This window comes from Miscanthus floridulus, chromosome 1 (genome assembly GCF_019320115.1).
Source record: "Miscanthus floridulus cultivar M001 chromosome 1, ASM1932011v1, whole genome shotgun sequence".
In the NCBI taxonomy this organism is placed as follows: domain Eukaryota; kingdom Viridiplantae; phylum Streptophyta; class Magnoliopsida; order Poales; family Poaceae; genus Miscanthus; species Miscanthus floridulus.
Genome location: NC_089580.1, coordinates 113050691 through 113077318, shown reverse-complemented (window position 1 = coordinate 113077318; position 26628 = coordinate 113050691). Strand labels below are relative to the sequence as shown.

At 46.3% G+C, this 26628-nt stretch overlaps 2 protein-coding genes across 2 annotated transcripts; both read right to left on the bottom strand.

The window, feature by feature from the left end:
• Nucleotides 1-225: 225 nt before the first annotated feature.
• On the bottom strand, nucleotides 226-8975 carry LOC136539018 (protein NRT1/ PTR FAMILY 8.3-like). The gene is made up of 5 exons (XM_066530945.1): nucleotides 8646-8975; nucleotides 8264-8366; nucleotides 7817-8034; nucleotides 7177-7715; nucleotides 226-1263 (listed from the first exon to the last, which is right to left on the bottom strand). The coding sequence occupies exons 1-5, from the start codon at nucleotides 8730-8732 to the stop codon at nucleotides 438-440; spliced, it is 1773 nt and encodes a 590-aa protein (XP_066387042.1). The 5' UTR covers nucleotides 8733-8975; the 3' UTR covers nucleotides 226-437.
• A 15786-nt stretch (nucleotides 8976-24761) lies between these two features.
• LOC136461606 (uncharacterized) lies at nucleotides 24762-25151 on the bottom strand. The gene has a single exon (XM_066460892.1). It carries the CDS (start codon nucleotides 25149-25151, stop codon nucleotides 24762-24764), a length of 390 nt encoding a protein of 129 aa, XP_066316989.1.
• Between the last annotated feature and the right edge of the window lie 1477 nt (nucleotides 25152-26628).

The following is a 26628-nucleotide window of genomic DNA, read 5'->3' as shown; positions in this document are numbered from 1 at the left end:
GAGCGGTAAAGCCGACGTCATTTCGCTCTATATCTACTAGCAAATTCATCTACATCCAAACAACTGATTTAGTATGGCAACACATTTCCAATGCTAGTATGATTTAATACTGGTTTCCAATTCAATTCTAGCAGCTCAATATCTACATCCAAATGAACTCTTAATAAAATCGGATAGGACTTTTATGCTCTGGAGAGGGGAGGGACACATAGATACAAGGTGAGTGAGATGGACCAAATTTGGAGGAATATCAGAGTCATGTACTCACTTGACAGTTTAGGCACAGAAAAGAAAAACAAAATACTTGCCTTACAAAAACATTTAATCATTAATAACTAGTATCTCTGCACCTTATCTCCAGGTTGTATTAATGACAGGGTGATGAGGTTATACTGTAGAGCTCCTACCTGACCTGCAACATGATAGCACCTTTTTCATCAACAAGCCATCTTCACGGTATGCCTCATTGAGTAACGCACAAACAGAGCCACGTTCAGTAAGCTAAGAGTGGCCATCATCCAGAAGAAATAGTCCAGGTGGCCTTCGTTCAGGTTATCTGGAATCCACCCAGGCGCCCCGCCGCGTGTTGTGGCCACCGCGACAATGCTGAGCAAGAGTGAGTTCATGTAGGACGCGGACGCTAGCGCCAGCTGCCCGAGCGCCGCGCACAGGCTCTTCATGGTCTCGGGGGATTGGTCGTAGAAAAACTCGGTCGCGCCGACGCCGGCAAAAACCTGGGCTGCACCGTGGACGACATAGAGGGGCGCCTGCCACAGGATGCTCATTGGCACAGGCGCATCCTGATTTCTCAGGCCGCTGGCCTCCGCGACCGCTAGCCTCCTCGTCTCGAGCAGCGCTGCGTACACCATGGTGAGCGTGGACAGCGCTAGGCCGATCCCGAGGCGCTGTGCTTGGGAGAAGCCCTTTTCCTTGCCAGTGAAGCGTCGCGCGAGTGGCACCAGTGCGATTTCGTAGACGGGGACCCAGGCCAGGCAACTGATCACTCCGACGGTGGACATGGACGCAGGTGGGATGGTGAAGGAGCCAACACGGTTGTCCATGAACATGCCCTGCTCAACCAACGTTGATGGCATCTGCGCGTCGACCGCGTAGACGATGACGAAAGATGCCCAGATGGGTGACATCCGCAGCAGCATCTTCAGCTCCTCAACCTGTGTCACTGTGCAGAGCCTCCATGAGCACAGTGGCACCGTGGATTCGCTGTCTGATGGAGCCGATACAATAGCAGCCTTGTCGAAGAACCTGGAGAACACATATTTTTATAACAGGGAACCATAGCTTTGTTTCAGGTTTATATTTTCCAGGCGACATGCATGTTCCTACAATTGTTTCCTACTGATGTTCTTGAAACAAACTTCATGATTTGCATTGTACTTGTAGGGGTAATGGTTCAAAACAAAACAATATTGACTTATAATTAGAATAAAATTTCGGTAGTTCACTACTGGTTGGGTTAACTTATATGTGTCCCTTATGTTATGAATACCAATATATTCCAATACCAAGATGGCTAGATATAGAGACATACTCCCTCCATCCGAAAATAGATGACGCTTTTGACTTTTAGATATTATGTTTGACCATTTTTCTTATTCATCTTTTTTTTTGCAAATAATAAAATAAATAAGTCATTATTAAAGTGTCTCTAATGATAAAACAAGTCATAATAAAATAAATAATATTTATACAAAAAAATTGAATAAGTGGAACAGTCAAACAAGATGTTTAAAAATCAAAATGTCATGTATTTTGAGATGAAAGGAGTACAAATTAAAGTGCAGAAACATCACGTACTAGTGTCTAAATGCATACACAATATATACACCTAACAACCCCCTGCCACCCCTCAAACTCATGGTGGTAATAGTGGTTCAGTAACATTGAGTTTGGAGAGAAAAAGGACATGTTACACCCTTCCTTGGTGAAAAAAAAAAATCCGTGAACCTCAGAAGGCACATGGCCTAGAGTGGCAATATGATAATGTAATAGTGATCTTATATAACAAGAGTCAACTCCAATATGATTGGTAAGTTCGTGTTCACAGTGTCCCTAACAATACTAATCGCACTAGTGCTATCAAAGGAAACATGAGTCAGTGTAGTAACAGGCACAGGAAAATCCTCAAGCAGCCACCATAGCCAGGTGTTCTCCATAGTCACAACTGCCATAGCCTGCAACTCAGCCTCAATACTTAAACAGGAAACTACAAATAATGAGCCAAGAAAAACACAATATGCTAAGAGAGACCGATGATTAGAATGATCACTTGCCCAAGTAGCATCAGAGTAAACCCGAAGTTGGAGAGAGCTAGAGCAAGGAAAGAAAGAGACGATGAGAAATGGTTCCACAAAGGTATCGTAGAATACAAAGAAGGTGGGCGTAGTGGACCTAAGTAGGAGAAGAAATAAACTGACTCAGCATGTGGCCACAAGATTTCCGACAAGGTGATAATAGCGAGTGGGATAATCAAAGGGCACACCATCACTAGGTACAAGTGAACACCAAGCCCCAAATGCGGAGTAGTTAGTGATCACACGAGGTGGACAACTGGCATAGGATCAAGAGATAATTCCTTATTTGACATTAGACAAATGACCTATTCCTTTCTTGGCCTTCAAAAAAAAAAATTCCTTATTTGACACTGACTTCAACTTTCGTTCCCAAATTGACATTCCGTTGGATTTCCCATCCGGCAACCGTTAAATGCCCTGCAAAAAGACAATTTTGCCCATATGGGTCCCACCATCCTTCTCCCTCCTTTCCTCCCCTTCTCCCTCCTCTCCTCCACACTGCACAGATCCTCGACGCTCCTCCTCCTCGTGCTCCTGGCCACCGCGGTGTGCCTCGAGCATGCAGGCGCCGAGTCTGCCGCGCCGCGCCGCTAGCTCGCCTCCGACGGCCTCTCCCCGACCGGCCCGGGCTCCGACTTGGAGTGCTGGCGGCGGCGCGGGGACGAGCAGGAGGGGCCTGCAGCGCAGGAGGCTCCGTCCCAAGGCCTAGCGGCGGGCAGCGGGCGGCGCCGAGGCGAACGGGGGTCAGGCCGGGCGCAGCCAGCCGCAGCGGCGCTACGGGTGCGCGCGCGCCAGGCGGCGGACGATGGCACTGCACAGGGACGACGCCGGTGGCTTCCGGGGAAGCGCGTCCATGCCGCCGGGCTCGCCTTGTCCTCCCCGGCGAGTCACCTCCGTGCGCCAGGCCCATGCGTCTGTGGCGCACCTGTTGTCGTCTGTGGCTGGGTATCATCAGGGACGAATCCTTCGCCGTGGAGGAATGGATCGGGGGCGGGAGCTGGAGGGGAGCAGAGCGGGTAGTGCCGCTGCCAGGCGAGCGCGGAGCAGAGGAGGGAGAGCGACTTGCCGGTGCCTGTGGGCGACTCGAGGAGCGCGTGGGAGTGCCCCTGCCGCCTCGCACGGTCGAGCGTGGCGATGACCCGCCCCATGAACGCCAGCTGCGTCCCGTAGGGCTTGTAGGGGAACTCCATCGGCACGCCGCCCACCTGGTACACGCCTTCGCCTCCTCCTTCCACCCACGCGCGCGGGGCGGGCGGCGGCGAGGCGAAGTCGTCGTCATCGGCCATGGCGGCGCCGCCCATCAGCGGGTGGCAGAGAGGATTTGGGTGGTGGTGGTTTGGCGCTTTGGGCGAGAGGAATTGGGGGGAAGCGCGTCCATGCCGAAGCGAGTCACCCGAGCATCGCCGGCGGGTGCAGACCGCCGAGGAGTCGCAGGGAGGCGCGGCCGCCTAGGAGGGAAGCTCCGGCGTGGCTGTAGGGGAGGCTCCGGTGTGGAGGAGAGGAGGGAGAAGGGGAGGAAAGGAGGGTGAAGGGTGGTGGGACCCACATGGGCAAAACTGTCTTTTGGCAGGGCATTTAACGGTTGTCGGACAGGAAATCCAACAGAATGTCAATTTAGGAACAAAAGTTGAAGTTAGTGTCAAATAAGGAAGAAAAAAAATTTCGAGGGCCAAGGAAGGAACGAGTCATTTGTCTGGTGTCAAATAAGGAATTATCTCTAGGATCAACTGGAGGCGGGGGAGCAACTAAAAGTGGGTGGAGTAAAAGGAAGAGGAAGAGGTGTAGATGGTAGGGGAAGAGAAGAAGGTGTTAGGGAAAAAGAAAAATCAGGCAGAGTAAGGAACGAGAGGGACACAAGGGTGCTATATGAGCTGGTGGAGGAATGATTATAATAACAATGGGATTCATCAAAAGTGACATGGAGAAATCCTCATCTGATAGCAATAGGATCATAGCAACTATATAAACCTTATGTTTTGTGTTGTACCCAAGAAAGACACACTCAACTGATTGAGTGGTCAGCTTGGTGCGTTCACGATGTGGAAGAAGAGCATAGCACACACAACTAAAACAACGGATATGGATACAAGAAAGGGGATCATCAAAAAGATGCTGGTAGGGAGTAGACCCTTCAAGAGAAGAGGATGGTTGCCACTTAATGAAAGCAAAATAGCCATAGAGACATTCTCGACCCAGAATTGAGGAGCGAGACTAGCAGAAATGGGAAGGGCACGAGCTGTCTCCATAATGTCACGATGCTTACACTTAGTGACACCATTTGGAGCATGAGCACCAGGATAGGACAACTAAGGAAGAGTACAGTAGTCAGCGAGATAACACAAATGCACATTAGAAATGTATTCACCAGTAGAGTTAGTAGAAAAAGCATGAATGGGAGAATCAAATTAAGTGCACAGCATACTGACAAACTACCGTTGAATTGAAAGAAACTGACACAAGAAGACATATTATAAATCCCTAGTGAATCTCAAATAATCATCAATAAAGATAACATAATACGAGTGCCCCTTATGGAAGTGAAGGGAGCATGACCCCATACATTAGAATGGACAAGATCAAAAGGGCCTTAGGACATAGAATCACTGGAAGGTTTAGGGAATTGTAGTTGTTTACCAGTCTTGCGCCCTATACAATGTAGAGTAGTATCAATAGAAAAAGGAACTAAGTCACCGCTACGAACTAAAGTCAACAGTCTAGAGCTAGAGAGATGACCTAGACAACGATGCCACTACAAAAAAGTAGTGGTATGCGATGCAATTGACACAAAGGTACGTAGGAGAACTAGACGACCTGATAGGCAAAGTGAACAAAAGAACACACAACCAATCAACCACTAAAAGACTAAGAAAAAGTCAGCCACACGAATGACAGGATATAGCGTGGTTAGTGATCTAACAAGAAGACACCAATTGCAAAGTAAGCTTAAGAATATGCGAAATAAAGGAACATGAAAAGATGAAGCAGAAAGAATGTCACGTCCACTCATCCAACATTAGGAAGAGATGTCCCATCATCGGTCTAAATAATGAAAGAAGGGTTAAGGTGACATTGAGGACAAATGAGTCATCTCATAAGTCATATGAAATGGTGCACCAGAATCATAAAACCACTTGTGTGATATTACCTAGATGACGAGTAAGAGTGGAACCAGAAGCCTGAGTAGTGGTCTCATGCGTTGATGTCTTCGCTAGGTAGTAAGAGGAGAAATAGGGCGAGGGTCTCCTTCTTAGTGGCAGATACCGAGTGGGGGTTGTGGTGTATAAGAGCCACTCAAGCCCGGGGAAGAGCGTCGACATTGGCTCTTTCGGTCACATTTATTCTTGTGGCAAGTCCGCTCATCATATCCTAGGCATTACATTAGCCACAAAGAACACCAGAAGAAGTCCCCACTGCCACTACTGAGGACGTAGACGGTGAGGGAGGTGGCAGTAAAGACACCTAGGCTGTGGCGGCCAGCACAGATGGTTGTTGCTACTCACACCAGCTGTATGAAGGAACGTCTCCTTGGCCCATAGCTCAGGCATCACTTTGGCAAGCGATGGGAACGAACGATGAGTCAGGAACTGCACCAGAATAGTCTCAAAATCAGGATGAAGCTGAGAGAGAAACTCATGAAGACAAAGAGTCTCTCGAGCTCTAGTGGGCTCACAACACCAACATGTACCAGCACTACAGAATTTAGGACCCAAACCATCCAGACAATGCTAGTCAATAGACATAAATGGTCAACAGTGGAGTCAAGCTAGCAAAGCACCTGAGCCTCCTCGATGATAGCAAGGTACATCACCTCGTTACCAATCTTGTAACTAGAATAGAGGTGAACCCACATTAGGTGTGTAGTAGCAAGGCCATGGAGGGACATCAAGAGATCGACCTCAATGCTCGCAAGCAAGATGGCCTTGGTAAAGGCCTTCACTCGTAGCCAAGTCTAGTAGACACTGAGATTAGGTCGGTCGCCCTCCATGTCTACCTCAAACGCCTCAAGCAAAGCACTCTTAGTGTCATCAGCAACATTTGACATATATTGGAGCGACATGGGAAGATCAAGATGTAGTGGACATGTCCGCTCACTAGTGAGATAACCCCAAAACTGCTAACTACCCATATGAACCTCCATGTGGAAGATAAATCCACCCCCAGTTGGGGCCATTAAAGATGACTGAACAACGAGGAACAGGAACAAACACCCAAATGAGCGGAGAATGCCATGAAGTCTACTAACTCTACTCATCGTATAGTGGACAGGCAGGGGCACCACGACGAAGGGACCTGCGGGTGGCAAAGACATCAACCTACGGGTAGGGCCTGCGGATAGTAGCAGCAAGTGCTCGCATAGCCGGCAGAGGGTGTCGCCACAATCAGGTGCTCACACAACCAGTGGAGGGGATGCGACCACGGGCAGGGCTCGCAGTGCGGCGACCTTATGTGGGACCTTCGGGAGGTGAAGGCGGTAGCTACATGTAGGACCCGTGCGTGAGGTGGAGGTAGGAAAAGGAGCTTGAGGGTAGTGGGAAAAATGAAGTTGCTCACCAGTGGAAGCTCGCTGGTGACTTCATGTGGTGGCGGTGGCGGCAGCCAGGTGAGGATAGATGAGATCTGACCTTATAGCTCCGTTACCTTGGTAGGCATATAGAAACTTATTTTTTTAGAAAGGACGGCAAAAGCTTTACCGTGGATTTTATTAGACGATAGCATACAGAAACTTGGTCTATTCCAATATACAAAGGGCAAGATAAGGAGATATACAAAGTGAAGATAACACCCTACATTAATGGCTAAATAAATACAGTACATACATCTAACAAGTTAGACTTACTTGTCATATAGGAGTGCTTTACATTACCTGAATTCATTGGTATGCTCGATTTTGTAACTTGCGTCAGTTCCAGAAGGCAAGCTGGTCGGCTCATATAGAAGCGAGCTGTCATCCGGCAGTTTGATATTCCACTTCCTGACAGCTGCAACAACCACTTGAAGTATGCTCGTAGGAGGACTTACTCCCATTTTCCGAAACCTATATACCCTCGAGCCAGCTAAAAACGCAGGGAAACAGATGAGCATGAGCACTGTCGGTATCACGTAGCTGACTGCCCACCCAACATTGTCCTGCAGCCAAACAATCACAGTTCCAGACAGCAGGGAGCTGGTACTGATCAAGAAGAAGTACCAGCTGAAGAAGGAGCCCTTGGTCACCAGCTCTGCATGGTCATTGGTGTCAAATTGGTCTGCCCCAAAGGCTGACGTGCATGGCTTGACACCACCGCTGGCAATGGCAGCGAGGTAGATTCCAAGGTAAACCACTGCTCGATGAACGCTGCCGCCATGGTCAGAAGATGTTGAGAATATAGGAAGGGATGCAGACGCTATGAGAACGACCATTGCCTGTGATGAAAATGGAAGGGTATATATATTCAGATTCAGAGTTGTGGACACGCAACGGACAGTGCAAACAAAATTGGTTGAAATGCTTCCATTGAACTTACAACCACATAAAGTGGGAAGAAAACGACAATCGTCCAGTATCTCCCCCAGTAAGTGTCTGCAATGAAACCCCCAAAAAGTGGCGTGAAGAAGCAAGCTCCGACCCAGGCGGACAAATTCCTGGCTGCAGTGACTTTGCTTTCGTGGAGAACAGTGGTGAGATAGGTCACCAAATTCTTTGAGATTGTGAAGAAAGCCATGCACTCGCAGAACTCAACACCTAAGTCCATGATGTTCAAGCAGTTAATAACTAGCTGTTATGCAGAATTATAAAGAAAGGAATAGCAGGATCGTGAGCTGCTCTTGAGTTAGTAGTCCTTGCGTTCCAAATTGTCCGTTTTGACTTTCCTATGAACATAGCTTTTGCTATGTATCTAGGTGCATAGCAAAAGCAATATATTCCTAAATAAAAAGCCAAAACAACTTATAATTTAGAATAGAGGGAGTACCTAGGATGAGGAAGCATGCCCTCCATTTCCCTGTGCTGTGCTTGAGAGCCGGCTGCTTGTTGATATCAACTGATCCATCTCTTGTATATTCTGAAGTTGCATCCTGCATGACATGACAGCACCAAGCAACTGAGTTTTTCAGAATTCAGTTCTGAATCAACAAATCCTGTGATTATCTACTGTGATAAATAACTCTCTGAGGCTATACTATAATGGAAACATGGCTCTGTTCTGCTACACTACTCAGCAGTATTTTTCAGCGAACGAACAGTGTTTTCCTCTCACAACATTTCAGTATAAGCATCAGCATAAGTCAAATTTCAGTGAATCTCTACTATCTAGTCAAAAGGAAAGAGAGAGAGAGAGAGAAAGAGAGAGTTACCTGAGGAGAAGGATGGACATGAAGGAGGGGTCTGTCCTCATCTCCTGCTTCCATGGCAGTAGAGCTCTTTCGAAGCAAAGCTTTCATTGAGGGAATGGAGTCTGCAGGCTCTGCAGCAAAGCCTTCACTGTGCGGCTGAGTACTTTTTGAAGCAGCTGATAAAAAGATGCTTGGCTGCTCTTTTGATCAGGACGGGTGTCCTGTTTGTAGGACATTGTGTTACCTTTGAAAAGAAGGCAGTGATGTGATGGTAATTTAAGGGACGCTAGGTACCAGTTATTGCAAGACAAGGGGAGGGGTTATCTTATCTGTACAGTGCCAGGGATCCCCGGAATATTGGAGATTTTGCTGCCGCAACTGGCAGCGTTTTTTTAGCTATTATTAACGATTATAAAGAGAAGCACAAGGACCACGATGACCTACTAGTAGGGCAAAGAGCGCGGTGGGTGACTGATTAGCCAGGCCAGAATGGAAGACGAAACATCGCTGCAATAAAGCTGATATATCATGGTAGCCAACAAAATAGGCAAAGTGCTACTGCCAGGACCGGTCCATACCTTTAAGAAAACGATGGCTTGGCATTTTTTATTTTGCTCCGATCCATTCTGTTCCTACTACAAAAGCATAAACGTGGGTTTTCAATTAATTCTGATTCCCACCTCACATCCTAGAGTGAGTGAGTGACGCAATTTCGCTGGTCATTAGAGCAATCCTAACCTGAAACTATACATAGATTCTATAGCTTTAAATACTACTATACCAACTTAGCAAAAAAAAAAAAAAATCTTCACATCTTCTGCTTCCATGGCAATAGAGCTCTTTTCAAGGAAAGCTATCATTGAGAAAATGGCTCTGCAGCGCGGCAGAGTACTTTTGAAGCAGCTGATAAAGAGGTGCTTGGCTGCTCTTATGACCAGGCCGGGTATCTTGGTAGGACGCTATGCCCCCTTTGAAAAAAAGCATTATTGTGATGTGATTAGACAGACGCTAAGTACAGTGGCTGCTGTCGAGAAGCCGTAAATTCGTCCTCAACCTTATGACTGCTGTATCGTTCTAAATCAGTACGGTTGATTACCACATGGGTTTTAACGCCGTATGAGTATGACAGACGAAACGTCGCTCTCCACTGAAGCTGATATCTTGGCACCCAAAAACTGAAGCTGATATCTTGGCACCCAACAAAATTGGCAAAGTAGTGCTGTCGGGATCGGTCCGTAATTCCGTATCATAAAGAAAACGATGCCTTTGACATTTCCGATTTTGCTTTATTCTGTTCCCCTACGCAAGCACACGCATCGGGTTTCAAACCTTCAATTAATTCCGCTTCCCACCTTCTCTCATCCACATCCAGTAATTGCTTTTCTTTAGACAAAACTTTCCTGGAAATGTTTAACCTTTTGATATGGACATATTTTTTGAGAAATTTTATGGTGCTTGAAAATAATGAGCCATTGATTCATCTAGATCCAATGGTTCATAAATTAGAGGAACCTCGTGGGAGGAACTTAAGTTGTAGGCTCAAACTTAAATTTGGTGGGACAAGAACTAGGTTTGAATTTAAATAGCCCAAAGTCTAATAAGCGACCGGTCATGCCACCATTGGAGATGGGGACCTCGCCGGCATTAGGGTTCTATCAACTCCCACTCCCATGCTCTCCCTCTCTTCTCCATCCCTGTGGTCTTAGAAGGAAGATTTTGGGGTGGCGGGAGAGACGGCAGCGGGTGGGGCGCCGCCCGCCGTGGCAGTGGAAGATGGCGGTTGGTGCTCAAATAACTCAACAGGAGACTCTATAGGTGTAGTATATCTTAGAAGATATCTAGTATTATTATGCATATCTTTCATAGGAAATATGTTCTCAAAAAATTGCATCACGAGATTCTATAATTGTATCAACATGTATATTAGGAACATCACATTTTAATACGAGAAACCTATTGGCAATGCTCTCGTGAGCATATCCTAGAAAGTCACAGTCCACAATCTTCGGTCCAAACTTGTGCTTCTTAGAAATTGGTATATTGACTTTCGCCAAACATCCCCACGTATGCAAGTATGAAAGTGATAGTTTCCTCCCAACCTAATCCTAGTATTGGGTTGTTTCTTTATTTATGTTTGGAATTTTATTCAGGCATGACTCGCAGTCCATAAAGCCTCTCCCCAGCATGCCTTACATAAACCAGCGGTGTCTAACATGGCATTCACCAAGTTAGTCAGTGTGTGGTTTTTCCTCTCGGCAATCCCGTTTGATACTAGCAAATAGGGAGGCTTCCTCTCATAAATAATACCATGCTCACAGAATTCATCAAACAATCTGGGAAAATATTCACCACCATGATCTGACCTTAGACGCTGAATCTTTCTCTCTAGTTGGTTCTCAACTTCAGCCTTATAGATTTTAAAGTAGTCTAGTGTTTCATCTTTAGATTTAAGCAACTAAACATAGCAAAATTAGTTGCATCATCAATTAAAGTCATGAAGTATCTCTTTCCACCTTTTGTCAACACAGCATTCATATTTCATAGATCAGAATGTATGAGTTCTAGAGGTGCCAATTTTCTCTCCTCCGTTGCGCTGTGAGGCTTTGATTGCACACAACTACGACACTTAGAACCTTTGGCAATAGGGAAATATGGAATTAAACTTATGCCAGACAATCGTGACATCAAACCAAAGTTCGCATGACATAAAACGAGAATGCCAAACACTCGCACTATCATTAGTTATGCCACAAATATGATTCACTGACTTATTACAAAAATCTGCCAAAGAAAAGCCAAATAAGCCTCCGCACTCATAGCCTTTACCAATAAATTGTTCTTGCTTTGATACTACTACTTTATTGAACTATAACACTACCTCAAACTCATCTCTCAAAAGAAGGGAGACGCTAACAAGGTTCTTGCGTATAGCAGAGACGTGCTACACGTTCTTTAGCTACACTATCTTCTCCGAAGTTAACTTCAGATCTATCGTGGGCAAACACCACAAATAGAAGCATGTGACCCATTCCCCATCAAGATAGAGGAACCTTGGAGCCCCTGGTAAGAAGAAACCATACAGATGTCATCACACACAAGAATATTAGCACCTGTATCAATCCATCAACTTAGGAACTGAAACACTGAAAGTACAGTAGAAAAATTACCAAATCCCCCTCATCAGCCTTGCTAGTAGTTACAAGGCTGACATTCTTATTTTACCCTTTGAGGTCTGCTTGGTCTCGACACTCCTTGAAAAAGTGACAAAGCTCTCCACAAGTGAAGCTAAGCAAACTATGCTTTATTCTTCTTCTTTTTGAAGGTAGTTGTTTATTTGGCATTGAAAGGCTTATTCTTTGTTTTGTTCTACATCAGATGTATGCATCAAAGTTGTATGAAAGACTAAATCAACTATATGAAGGACAAAACGTGATAGGACGTGAGGTCCTACCGGAGTTACTGCGGAGGTTGTAAGGATGGAAGAGGCGAGGACGAGGTCTGATCTCTCGGCGACGGCGTGGTGCCATGGCGGCGAGAGGAAGAGGCGACGGTTGCTCGCTGCTGCTGCCCTAGGGCTGTGCGTGGGAGGAGGCAGGGAGGCAGTGCTGTGTGGAAGGAGGTATTGTAGCAGTACTCTGCCTAGGGTAGCCAGTCCACCCATGCTCGCGGCCGATCACCTATGACACACCCAAGATACATTGCGATGACCTTATTGACCACCTCAGACTGACCGTCTATTTGCGGGTGGAAGGCCGTGCTCATGCAGAGCGTGACGCCGACCATCTTGAAGAGGTCACGCCACACATGACTATTGAAAACGGGGTCCCTGTCGCTGACGATGGAAGAAGGGAACCCATGCAAATGAACAATGCCGTCGAAGAATGCATGTGCAACCGAGGCGGCGGAGTAGGGATGGCCAAGGGCGATGAAGTTCGCGTACTTGGAGAATCTATCAACCACCGTGAGAATGACGGATTTGCTGCCGACCTTGGGCAGGCCATCGATAAAATCCATCGAGATGTCCGCCCAAACCTAGGATGGAATGTCGAGGGGCTACAATAATCTGGCGGGATGTAGGGACTCTGTCTTGTTCCGCTGACGCACGGTGCATGCCCGCACGAAGTCTTTGACAAGAGCGTGGTCGCCCGGGATGTAGAAGTCCAAGCGCAGGCGATGGAGCATCTTTTGGACTCCCTCATGGTCCGCCGAGTGAGCCAGGAGGAGCACCTGGTGGCGCAGGTCATCATAAGCTGGCACGAATATGCGAGCACCGTGGAGCAGGAGACCGTCGTCAACGCGCCAAGAGGCGCTGAAGGAGAAGCTGAGCATCCCCGGCTACTACTATAGCCACGCAGATGTCGTTGAGGAGGGCAAATGTCGGCGTGGACAGCAAGTGCACAGCCGCCCCTGAAGCAGCACCGTCCTCGACGTCGTGGTGGGATAGAGCATCTGCCACAGTGTTAAGCCGTCCGGGGTGATATTCTATGGCGAAGTTGAACCCAACCAGCTTACTGATCCATTGGTGCTGCGGCACAGTGGAGAGGCGTTGGTCCAACAAGAACTTGAGGCTGTAATAATCTGTGCAGACCAAGAAGTGATGCCCCCACAAGTATGGCCGCCAGTGGCGGATGGCCTGGACGAGGCCGATCAACTCACGTTCATAAGCCGCGAGCTTGAGATGACTTGCAGTGAACGGCTGGCTAAAGAAGGCGAGCGGTCCGGCGTCCTGGTGGAGAACCGTGCCGAACCCGGCGCCGAACGCATCGCAGTCCATGATGAACTGTTGTGCGAAGTCGGGCATCTAGAGTACGGGGCCTATAGACAGAGCCTGCTTAAGCTCCTAGAACGCTATGCCTGCCTCATCGGACCAAGTGAACGCCTCCTTGCATAGGAGGCATGTCAGCGGGGCTGCGATGACGCCAAAGTCATGGATGTACTTCTAATAGTAGCCGACAAGGCCCAGAAAGCCACGCAGGCCATGGGTGGACCGTGGGGTTGGCCACGATGCCACAGTGGCCACCTTGTTGGCGTCCATGGCGACACCGGCTGCTAAGATCACATGGCCAAGGCATGCCACCAAGGAGGCCCCAAATGAGCATTTGGAGCACTTGAGGTGGAGCCTGTGCGCCCATAATGCGTCGAGGATGATGTGGATGTGCTGCAAGTGCTCTGCCCACGAAGAGCTAAAAATAAGGATGTCGTCGAAGAACACCAGCACAAACCTATGGAGGAAGGGGCGAAGCACGTCGTTCATCAGGGTCTGGAACATTGCTGGAGTGTTGGAGAGGCCGAATGGCATCACCAGAAACTCGAAGTGCCCATGGTGTGTGCGGAATGTCGTTTTGGTGACATCGTTAGGATGCATCCTCACCTGATGGTAGCCCAAGCGCAAGTCGAGCTTTGTGAAAAACCTGGCGCCATGTAGTTCATTGAGGAGCTCATCAACCACCAGGATCGGGAACTTGTCTTTAGATGTCTTGGCATTGAGAGCGCGATAGTCGATGTAGAAATGCCAGGAGTTATCCGCCTTGCGCACCAATAGCATGGGGGCGGAGAAGGGGAACATGCTTGGTCTGATGATGCCTTGGGCGAGCATGGCTGCACACTGTGGTTCCAGCTCATCCTTCTATAGCTATGGGTAGCGGTAGGGACAAACCATGACCGGTGCTGTGCCCAGAAGCAGGTGGATGCGGTGATCATATGGCCACGCCGGTGACAGCCCCTATGGCTCATCAACGACCGGCCTGAACTGGTGTAGGAGGTGGTCCAGCAGGGGCTGTGATGGGGTAGCCGTGACCGCCCATGTGGCTGGCTCCCGAATGTCGTCGCGGGGAGAGCCAATGCCCTTCCACAGAATACGTCGGCCGCCGCGGGTGAATGCCATGCACAGATCCTTGAAGTCCTAGAGAATAGGATCCAAGGCGCGGAGGTACTCGACACCGACGATGAGATTGACCCCCCGAGGTTGATGCCAAAGCAGCTGATGGTAAACTCCTCCCCACCAATGGCAAAATCGATGTCATGGGCGACCCCTTCGCAGGGCACATGGTCCCCATTAGCTACCCACACCCGCATGGAAGGATGTGGTGTGGTGGAGAGGCATAGGCGGCGCATGAGGTCGGCGTTGATGAAGTTGTGCGTCAAGCTCGAGTCGAGGAGCGCCACGAGACAATGGACATGAACATGGACTAGGAGGAACATGGCATTCTTAGTCTGGATGCCAGCGATGGCATATAGGGAGATGGTGGGCTAGGCTATGGGCTCCTGGACGGCGGCAGGAACAACCTCCTGAGGTGCGGCATCCTCCTGAAAGGCTACTACTGCAGCCACCTCCATGGGAACCTCGTCGTCGACAAAATACGTGGACTCCAGATAAATTAGCCATGGACACACATGGCCATGCACATACGGCTCGTCGCTGTTATAGCAGAGTCCCTGGCGGCGACGCTCTAATTGCTCGACTAGAGACAGGCGGCAGAAAGGCCGAGCAGGAGTTGCCGACCCTGTCGTTGCTGGAACAGCAACTGCGCCGGTAGCTATAGGAGGGGGCGCCAGGGGTCGGGGGGCACTAGAAGTCCTGGTCGCTGGGGTGGCTAGGCATCACGCTGTCCTGTGGCCAGCATAGTGGCATGAGCCCGACGCTCGAATGTCCGTCTGAAGGTCCTGGGGCTCCCAAAGTTCCACGTCGACCTTGATATGCTCCGGGAGGCCGCCCACAAAAAGCTCAGCCTTCTGCGGGACAGAGAGATGGTGGGCGTGGCAGAGCATGACGTTGAAGCAAGCCGAGTAGTCCTGCACCGTGGAGGTGAACGGAAGGCGGGCGAGTTCGGACAGTCGGGTGTTACGAATCGCCGGCCCGAACTGTAGATTACACAGCTCCTTGAAACGGTCCCAAGTGGGCATGCCCTCATCCTGCTCCAAGGCATAATACCATGTCTGGGCTGCACCAGTCAGATGATAGGACGCGAGCCAGGTGTGATCTGAGGCGAGGGTACGCTGCCCTCAAAAAAATTGATCACAGTGATTGAGCCAATTTAGGGGGTCCTCGGAGCCGTCGTAGGTCGTAAACTCGAGCTTGTAGAAACACGAAGGGTAAGCACCCTAAGGGCCCCATGCGCTCCCTAAACGAAGGGCTTTGGAATGCTTCCTGTGGACAGGGAGGCACTCGCACCTAGGTGCCCAGGTCCATAGAAGAGGGGGCCGTCGGAACCCCCATAGAAAAAGCCATCGGCCTAGGGTCCCCCGTGGAAGACCACAGCGACAGTAGTGGGCGGTGGCACTACTGATGTCGCAGTCGGAGAGGTCACCATGGTGTACACCAGGCTGGTTGTCGAGGCTAAAGCCCATGACGGAATTGGCGAAGGGGAAGGCGACATCCAGAGGAGATGGATGGGAACGCCCGTCGTGCTGGAGTGGGGCATCCCATACGGTAGCACCACTGGCAGAGTGGTCGTAGCTGGTTGCAGCGGCGGCGGTGGCACACCGGCCAGGTAGGACTGGATGGCAACCACCGAGCGAGTCAGCTCCCCGATGGCGGCAGCCATCTGATCCGACGTCATCTGTGCAGCAGGCGTCATCTGGGGAGCGGCGCGGAGGCAGGTGGCCGCGGCGAGGTGTTGACCACCGCGGCAGCGGAGGTGATCGACGGCGGCGGCGGTAGGGTGTTGGTGGGATTAGGGCCTGACATCTCTGATACCAGGTCGATAGAACGTGAGGTCCTACCGGAGTTGTTGTGGAGGTTGTAAGGATGAAAGAGGGGAGGACCAGGTCTGATCTCTCGGCGACAGCGTGGTGCCGTGGCAGCAAGAAGAAGAGGCGACGGTTGCTCGCTGCTGCTGCCCTAGGGCTGTGCGTGGGAGGAGGCAGGGAGGCAAGGAAGTCACGTATGCAGCCCTTGGCCCTTGAGGCCAGGCAAATAATGTTTGCCTTGCTTATCTTCCAATCATCTCAGATTACAAGTATTTATCCTTTCCTATAGGTGCTATAATTAAGGAACTATATTTATCTCTAAGAAAATATCAAATAAGCAATAAATTGGACCTCTAAGCCCCTTAACAGAGCCGCCCCCTAGCCACTATTGGGCCTACGCCTGACATAGGAGATGCCAGTCATAACAAAATGTCACTCCACTGAAGCTGATATCTTGGTACCCATCAACATCGGCAAAGTACTACTGTCAGGACCGTTCCATATCATTAAGAAAACGATGGCTTTGACATTTTCTATTTTGCTTGATTCTGTTCCTCATACGCAAGCACACGCATGGGGTTTCAAGCTTTCAATTAATTCCGCTTCCCACCTTCTCACCCACATCCAGTAATTTCTTTTCTTTAGACAAAAGTTTCCTAGAAATGTTTGACCTTTTGATATTGACACCTGTGAGAATTCTAGACACTAAGTCTCTGTATTAATGAGGATGAAATGGCATATCTCAATTTCTCAGATTTTTACTTGCATGGTGCCCGCTTACGGAATTACTTAAGGTCTTATTCCCCCCCCCCTCCCCGCCCCCCACCCACCACCACCACACACACAGAGAAAAAAAAGAATTACTTATCCGGCCTGTATATCCACATGTTAATATACACGGCCAAAGATTATAAGAGCCTTTAGACTTTTAGCCTCAAAACTAAAATTCGCAAAAAATAGAAAACCAATAAGACTAAAAGAGCTATAAAGACTAAACTTCCAACTCTTATGCCCTCGTTTCAAACTTGCTTTGATCTTCTGTGGTAGCAATCCTTCACATGCAAGTTTATTTGAAACTCTTGATGTCAAGCCTCAAAATTTGATTGTGTGCCATAGCAATCCTTCACATCTTTGTTTCCTTAGAAACTTTGATGCCAAAATGAAGCCACCAAAGTGGCAATCGCACGTGGAACTATAAAGACAACGCCTTCAGGAAAGAACACAATATAGGCATGCCACCGCTGCCCATCCAACATGTATAGGGAGTTCACCCGCAAGATCCATAGCGAGAGAAGAGGGGGCGCATCGATAGATGCCTCCAAGGAGGAATACTGCTCATAGACATCGCAGTCGTCAGCCTAACAGCAAGGCAAACGCTTTTGCCTAGCACCCAACTCAGTTCCAATGACAGCACGCCAATGACCAGCATGATCCACCCTTAATGGCTGTACATCGACCACAGCCACCACCGCACGCTCACGATGCCACGAGGAACACACATCCATCTACATCATGAGTAAATCTAAGCACCCAAACAGCCTCTGCTACTACTAACACCCTATGGCCTACACCATTGCCAACGCCACCATGCTAGGGGACACAAGATCTACATCCGGGGCTGCCAGATCCACGCCCGGAGTGCGGATCCAGACCCCCAAGCCACCGAGCTCTGTGGCCCCAGCTAGCACCCCGACCAGTTTAGCAGTCCTGCCCCGGCTCAGGCGCCACCACCGTCGCAGCCAGCGGGGCATGCCGGATCCGGGCAGCCTCGAGCTGAACTTCATATGCCCCGTTTGTATTTGTACAACACATGCAGTATTACTACCTCCATGCAGGCGATTTTACATCAATAAGATTACACAGATATTGCTTCCACAAAATAAAAAAAATATCCTCCAGATACTCACTATATAGGAATAAAAATTGGAACAACGCTTCATATAACATGTAAAATTACTTGGAAAAACGAACAGTTCAGTGATTGCAAAATGACAGATAGAATTAGACCTGACACCTAACAGAAGCTCAATCATCCATGCTAATTTTAATTGAATCAATTGCATCCAATCTAGATGGCCACCTGTGCGAGAAGCATGTTCACCATCCCTACATTAACCTAAAAGGCAGCTATAGTATCCAAGAAATTCTCTAGTGCAAGGGGCATACTCCAAATATCTCCACTTAGTGGAAGCAGGAATATCGCTGTACCCACCATGGCCACCCCCCTGAGGATGAAAAAGTCTTTGCAAGCCAGCAGAGCAAATTCTTTTAAAAAAAAGCTTATTATAAAGTAGCCATGTATTGATCAAACTGGTTTGAAAAGAAAATTGTGTCAATTACAACACTACTTATTGACCAGAAAACTATCAAGACTGGCAGTATTTCAACCGGGACGAACTAAATTTTCTTGCATTGCAGGAGTGAGCGAAGAACAACCCCAACTCATAACTAAAAAACATAGTGTGGAGTCTGGACTTTGTGCTCGCTTCCGCTTCTACAGCTCGACTCCAATTTCACCCCCACCCACAGTTTCTCACAGCTGAAGCAATTTTCCGGCACATATTCTCTTCTTGGGTTCTGAATACTTTTAGTGACGTACATATTTACTTGATTTTACAAATATATGTGCATATAGATGTTGCGACAAATACATATGTACACATAATTGCAGCTAGAACAAATGAACAGCCAAGTGAGCTATAGACATAACTCCAGCATGGATTCCCCTCCATTGCTTGCATTTGGACGCACTAGCCCCCAATTGGGTGATTCGGGATTTTGGTGATTGAAAAAAACTCGATCCGCGGTGGCTAGACAGCCCCCGGGTATTCCGGCTTAAGAAGAAAATTTTCTCACATAGATCGAGAAAAAACCGATCCCCTGCCCCACCCTTACACAGCGGCACCACAGCTCCGTGACTTGTTGGTCTTCACCCCCGTCAGCTCCGTGAGTTTTTCCCCCTCCTGGTCGCTGTGGCCGAAGCCACAAGAGTGAGTCCCTCAGGACTCGAACTCTGACCACCTCAGGACGGAGGTACTGAGCCTGCACTGGATTTTGGTGATTGATAAACATGTGTTGTGACTAACATGTGTTTTGTATTGGTAATCACATTTGAGTTAGTCACAAGTTTACTAGACACAAGTGTCATGGTCCCAAAGACTTAAATTGATGGCAAAAAAGATATTCGTGAAGACTAATATGGAGGGAATGTAAGCTCTGTGCATGGGGAGACATTCATTCTAGTGTCCATTAGAGCTTTGTCTTTTCCTTTGGTTGTACTTATTAAGGGGGTCCAAGCCGTACACCTTAAGGGAGTCCAAGTGAGATCTTGATGCTAAGTGGCCTTATTGAAATGGTTTCAAGTCAAGGATCTCAAAGAACATATGAACGGGGCGAGATCTAACTTGAAACATACTGAAAACTATGTCGGAGTATATGCTAGACGACAGGGTTCAACCCCAGCAGATACTATGCCCTGTGCAGAAGTGGCTTTGACTCAATGAAAAAGTGGTCATCGCATCACCCTATGTTTGAAATTTGGGTAAGGGAAATAAATAAAGAATCAAAACCAACAGTGTTTCTATCTAGAAGTAGCAGCTAATGGCCTATTTCTCTAAACAGGTGTTGGGTTGTTGTGTATGATGTTATGTCATACAAGGGGGTAATTCTGCCTCTTTATACTAGTCTAGAGGGTAGGTGCATTGATCTAGTCCTAGTCGGTTATGCAGAAGAGTTCTAATCCTATTACAGAGATTGACTTTCCTATAAACAGACTAGGTCGGTCCTTCACATCTTGGGGAGCACTCCACCTTGTCTCGTGCCTCCAAGCAGACCATGGAATAGCCCATCTCCTTACCGAGTAGTCGGTCCTATGGGGAACCCTTAGGGTCTTGGTCCATCAACCCTACACTAGTGTTGATATATATTAATGCACACAAAATAATCTACAAGCGCACATATACCGATATAGCACTTCACCAAAAAGTATTATAGAATATCAAACTCAAGGAAACATGTGTGTGAGAATAACTAAGTCTAACTTAACCCAAAGTAGCAATAAGACTTAAGATAACAGGAGTATAGGGGCGATCACTAAGGTCTTCTAGTTCTAACTTTGATAAGCTATGTCTTCTACTGTTCAATCTGGAGATATTACTAAGGAGAAACACAGGTAGAGTATGTTTCCTATAGTAACTAGGTCCTGCTCGGTCTATAAACGAGAGATGGTCTACAAAGGACTCAACGAGGCTATAAGATTCACCCTCATGATCTACCACCGATCCAGAATATAGGGTACATCCACGAGTAATTGAGTCTAAGCACCACGCTTATACTACGAATACTACTTCAACCCAAGAGCGACAAGGATTAAAGTACTCAAAAGAGTCACAAACCTGAAGAACAACATAAACACATTACTTACTTGAATCAGAAGTTGATTACCTGAGAAATCTCAGAAGCAAGCTCAATTAGAACTTGATTATGATAGGGTACTAGCTATAGAGAGAGCACCAATAGGCCGACACTTCTTCCAAACTCTTCCCACACACTCTATCTCACTACTTCTAATACAACACTAGATCCTAACTTGAAGGACTAATCTTCTCTTGATTGCTAGCTTTGATCCTGGTGAAGATATGAATTTAGGGTTTCTGGCTCTCAGAACTCAAGACCACCCTCCCTCAGGAGGGGGTGCAAGGAGATATATATAGGGTCCTTCAAGCATCCTGGACCCTCGGATCAAACCGACTTAAAAGAACAGTGTAGATTTGATCTTTGAGGCGGTGGAGAACTGACGTAGCAAGGAGGGACTGACATGTGGGGCCCATTGGACAGCCGGCCTATAGGTGGGGCCGGCCGGCCCCACATGTCAGTGTCTCAGGATCTGCTTCGGTGATTTGTCTTCTAGAGTCTTCCCACGTAGGTACCGTCGTAAATTAACGTGATTATCTTTGACGAATAGGTCCCCCTTGGTGGTTTTCTAATTGAATCCTGCTGAAAACATAGATTCACCAAAACTCATAGAATTTGTTAGTTTAAACCCCTAAGTCTATGTTGGTAATCCTTTTTAGTCATTTATGCAAGGTATATTGATGGTTTATGATTGGCATTAACTACTGTCAATAAACTCTCCCACACTTAGGCTTTTACTCATCCTCGATAAAAGGATGGATTACTTTAGACATAACCGTGGGACAAGACATCTATTTCTAGTCATGCATGTACTATAGGATTCCAAGTGTCTACCATGAAACTTTAAGCGGTTGAAGAATGAAACAACTTGAATAAGATCACTATCTTCTTTCAATCAAATCAATTGGAGAAACATTTTAAGATTTTGGAAACAAAACATAGCTTACCTTCTCCTTTTGTGGTAATCTCAAATCACTCATTATATGTAGTATTTTTGGATCCTTATCAAGGCATGGGTGACTTTGCCTTCTTTTTACCTACTTCTAAAAGTCTATGTGGAGCTTAGGTAGGGATGAATATGAAGACACACTTGCATTGCATATATTGTAAAGTCAAAACAAGGATCCAAGGAAAAAAATGTCAAACTATTATATCAAGGTGTGCATGTGTGTGGATATATATATGGTGGCTAACCTAATTCTACTATGCTCCTTGAAATATATGTCTCTTGTTGAAAACTTAGAAATACTTCTGCAAGAAAACATGGGCTATCTTATCCATCTCTCTTCTTTTTTTTCAGGCGGGCATCAGAGTACCCATTGTTTTAAATATCTCGGACACTTGTCCATTTTTTCTCAATACTTTCTTTTTTTTTATGAATAACTTTTGCATAGCCCATGCCTCTTTTTCTGCAATTGAAACTTTTCAAGAGAGGTATTTAGAAGAACTTGGAGCATTTATCCTAACAAACTTATTTTTGTGTCTATTCCCAATGTAGGATTATAACATTTTTGGGTGGATGAAAAACATGTTTTTGTGTACTCCTAGTGTAGGAGTAGTAGAGATATGTGGAGTGTACATGATCTTGATCTTGAGAGCATGATAAGTTTCTCAACAAGGGTCACAAGGTTTGACCAAACTCAATACAAAACCAAGTAATATACGTAGAAGGTTTCCTAGTCTATCATGTCATGTATGGCTCTGGTAGGACATTGCTTTACCATAATGGAGAGGTGTAGATATTCTTTTTAAAGTTTGAAATAAAATTCTCCAATAATGAGACATCAAGAATCATGTTCTCATTATTCTACTATATCTCATTCCACAACAACGTAAGTAACACGGGGTCCCTAATAATACGTTCCTAATAGTAGCAAAACTTCCAGGAAAAGTATTATGTGAATCTATCCTTCAAGTCATGACTGAAATAATCTTTCCTCAGGTTTTAAGTTGTTTTATCAAAGGATTTTTAATTCGGTTCAAAATAGAAAGCGAGATAGGTGAAAATAGATCATACGGGACGCAAACCAGACCATGGATGAAGCGAGAGATGGGGGGCCACTGGACTGGGCTAGCCAACCCATGGGGTTGACCGGGTGGCCTAACATGAAGCCCATTCGGGTCCAACTTTGGCGAGTGTGGTATTTGCGTCGATGCTTTTTGAAATTCATGATTTTCACGATTGGATCTCATTTTATTGTCATGGTGTTCTTCCCCACACTTGTTTCCTATTTACCTTTATGCACAACATGTGGAGACAAACACATATACAAAAGAATAGAGAGTAGATAATGGCAATAAGACTTCATTTATATCATAAGGCATTTTTATTACAATCCAGCCTAGATAAACTAGATAACATAAATTTTAACCAACCTAACAATTGAGCTAATCAAACGACCTAAATAATCAACCTAAGCTTGCCTTATTGATCAATGTCCTGACTCTTAATCCTTATACTTGTCCTTATTGACAACATAGCGGTGCATGATAGTACGCTCATATTCTAGATTCTTGCGATGGATGTGCTCTCTATCGATCCTATACTACAGAGCATGGGTATACTCGGTGAGGGTTTGGATCTTGTCATGCAGCATAGCAACAGTCATCCATTGGTGCTTTTCATCATTCACTTGGGCAACAGGCGGCGCCCTCTTCTTCTTCTCCTTCGGTGGCACAATCTTGACTTGCTCAGGCGTAGCATGAACACCATATATGGCCATACGTGGCATGGCCGACATGTACTTAGCACAGGTGACATCCCCAAACTTGTTGGTCTTCACCCCCATCAGTGTCTCATTCAGCTTGGGCAGTAGAAGGTTGATCTCCTTTGGCACCTGATCGGCTTCAGTGCCTCAGGCTGGCGTGGCTTGTCTTGAAGAAGTAGACGCGGCGGCGGCAGAGTGATCACTAGACGATGGATGGCTTGGGTGAATTAGGACTGGCTAGGGATGGGGGCTATCTCTCGTGGTGGAATGATGCTCAGTGCTAGAGCGTTGGGCTTCTTGTTTAGATCAACTCCATAGGGGATGATCTCTCTACCAGCCATTGGAACTTGGAACAATGAAAGCTTGGTTGCTGCTGGAGATGCGAAGCTTGTTGGGATGGCTTTGGAGGCAGGCAGGGGCTTCTTTATATAGGGGGGTAAACATGCAGCAGGGGTCAAGATCTATCTATTTGGGGACTCATAATGAGAGAAAACCGAATGGCTCGTAATCTAAAGATTTATGTGAGAATATTATAGAAGGTTCGTGAGACAATCGAGTGGAGATAAGGTGGCTGACAAGTGGGCCGGCCGGCCCCACCTAGTGCCACCTCACAATCATCTTTTGCACGATGGTTTCTGATGCTTAACTAATCCCAAAGAATATGCTACCACATTACGAATCGTGAGGAGGACAGAGGTGTAAATCTATGGCAAAAAAACAAAATCTACCTCATCCAAATCCTCAGGTGGGTTTTTAGGTTCTAGAAGGATCTCGAGACAGTGACCATTTACCTTGAATAACATACCTTCATCATTTTGAAGTGTTACCGCTCCATGTGATGAAGTTCTTATGACATTGAATGGTCCTTCCCACTTGCTCCGAAGTTTTTCATTCCCAAATAATTTCACCCTAGAATTAAAAAGTAATACCTTATCTCCCAGGGTGAATTCCTTCTTCTTGATCCTCTTATCATGCTATCTCTTTGTTCTCTCCTTGTATATCTGGGCATTGTGATATGCTTTTCACGCCATTCATCGAGCTCAGAGAGTTGCATCTTCCTTCTGGTTCCTGTAGCTTCCAAGTCCATGTTCCATTGTTTGATGGCCCAGTGAGCCTTGAATTCTAGCTTGACAAGTAGATGACAGGTCTTCCCATAGACGAGTTGATATGGTGACATCCTAAGTGGTGTTTTATATGCCGTTCTATAAGCCCATAGTGCATCAGGTAGTCTATCCTTCCATGCAGTCCCCATCTCATTGACCATCTTTTGTAGAATGTTCTTGATTTGTTTGTTTGATGTTTCTGCTTGGCCATTTATCTGAGGGTGTTATGGAATTGCGACGTTGTGATAGATCCCATGTTTTGACAAGTACTTGCAAAAGTTCTTGTCAATGAAGTGAGTGCCTCCATCACTAATCACCATTCTTGAAACTCTGAAATGTGGAAATATTATTTCTTCAAACATCTTCTTGGAGTTCTTTGCATCAGCAACTCTACATGGCATGGCTTCAACCCACTTGGAGACATAGTCAATTGCCACCAAGATGTACTCATAGTTCTTCGACTTTGGAAATGGTCTCATGTAGTCGATACCCCAGACATCAAAGAGCTCGATGTAGAGGTTGTTGGTGAGTAGCATGGCATCTCTTGAATTGATGTTCCCGTGCCTCTGATATGAACCACACCTTTGGATGAAATTCTTCGTGTCTTCATACATGGTTGGCCAAAAGAATCTACTTTGCCTAATCTTTGAATGAGTGTGGAATGCACCATAATGCCCTCCATATGGTGATGAGTGGCATCATTCGATGATTTTGATGCCTTCTTCTGCCGGTACACACCTCTTGAGTAGGCCATCAGAGTAGACTCTGAAGAGGTACAGCTCACCCCATTTGTGGAGATGACTTTCATAAATGAGCTTCCTTTTGTTCTCCCCTGGTGGTACATAACCTGCAACCATAAAATTGACAATATTTGCATACTAGGGGTCAGATTTTGTGATCTTGAAGAGCATGTCATCCCATAGAGAATCATTGATGGGTAATTCCTATGAATTCTCAAACTACATTCTAGACAAATGATTGGCAATAGAATTTTCTACTCCCTTTTTATCTTTTTTCTAAGTCAAATTCTTGGAGTTGCAAAATCCATCTTATTAGTCTAGGTTTAGCATCTTTCTTAATGAGCAGGTATTTTAAAGTAGCATGATCATCATAAACAATTACCTTAGCTCCTACTAAATAAGATCGAAACTTGTCTATAGAAAAAACAATAGCCAGGAGTACTTTTTCAATTGTTGCATAATTAAGTTGAGGTCATGTCAGAGTTTTGCTAGCATAAGCTATTGTATGATGCTTCTTACCTTTTGTTTGACCCAAAACTACCCCCACAACATAATCACTTGCATCACACAAAATTTCAAAGGGCAGCGACCAATCAGGGGGTTGAATGATTGGTGCAGAGATGAGTGCTTTCTTAAGAATTTTGAAAGATTTAAAGCATGCATCATCAAATTCAAAGGGAACATCCTTGGCCAAAAGATTTGTGAGTGGTCTAGCAATATGTGAAAAATCTTTTATAAAGCGGCGGTAAAACCCGCATGACCAAGAAAACTATAGATCTCTCTGATATTTACAAGAGGAGATAATTGTTCAATTACTTCTATTTTAGCTCTATCTACCTCAATCCCATATTCGAACACCAAATTGTCCAAACACTATGCCTTCTCTAACCATGAAATGACATTTTTTCAAATTAAGGACTAAGTGCTTTTGTTCACATCTTTGCAAAACCTTGTCTAAATTTTCAAGACAATCATCAAAAGTTTTTCCATAAACAGAAAAAATCATCCATGATTTCTTCAATCATATAAAAAATATAGACATCATGCATCTTTGAAAAGAAGCTAGAGCATTACATAGTCCAAAAGACATTCTACGATAAGCATAAGTTCCATATGGACATGTAAATGTGGTTTTGCTTTGATCATTAGGTGGATTGGTATCTTGTGAAAACCTAAATACCCATCAAGGAAACAAAAGAAATAGTGATTTGCTAGTCGCTCCAACATTTCATCAATGAAGGGCAACAAAAAATAATCTTTCTTTGTTGCCTTGTTAAGTTTTTAGTAATCAATGCACATTCGCCATCCTGTGACGGTTCTTTGGGGGATTAGTTCATTCTTTTTGTTTTTA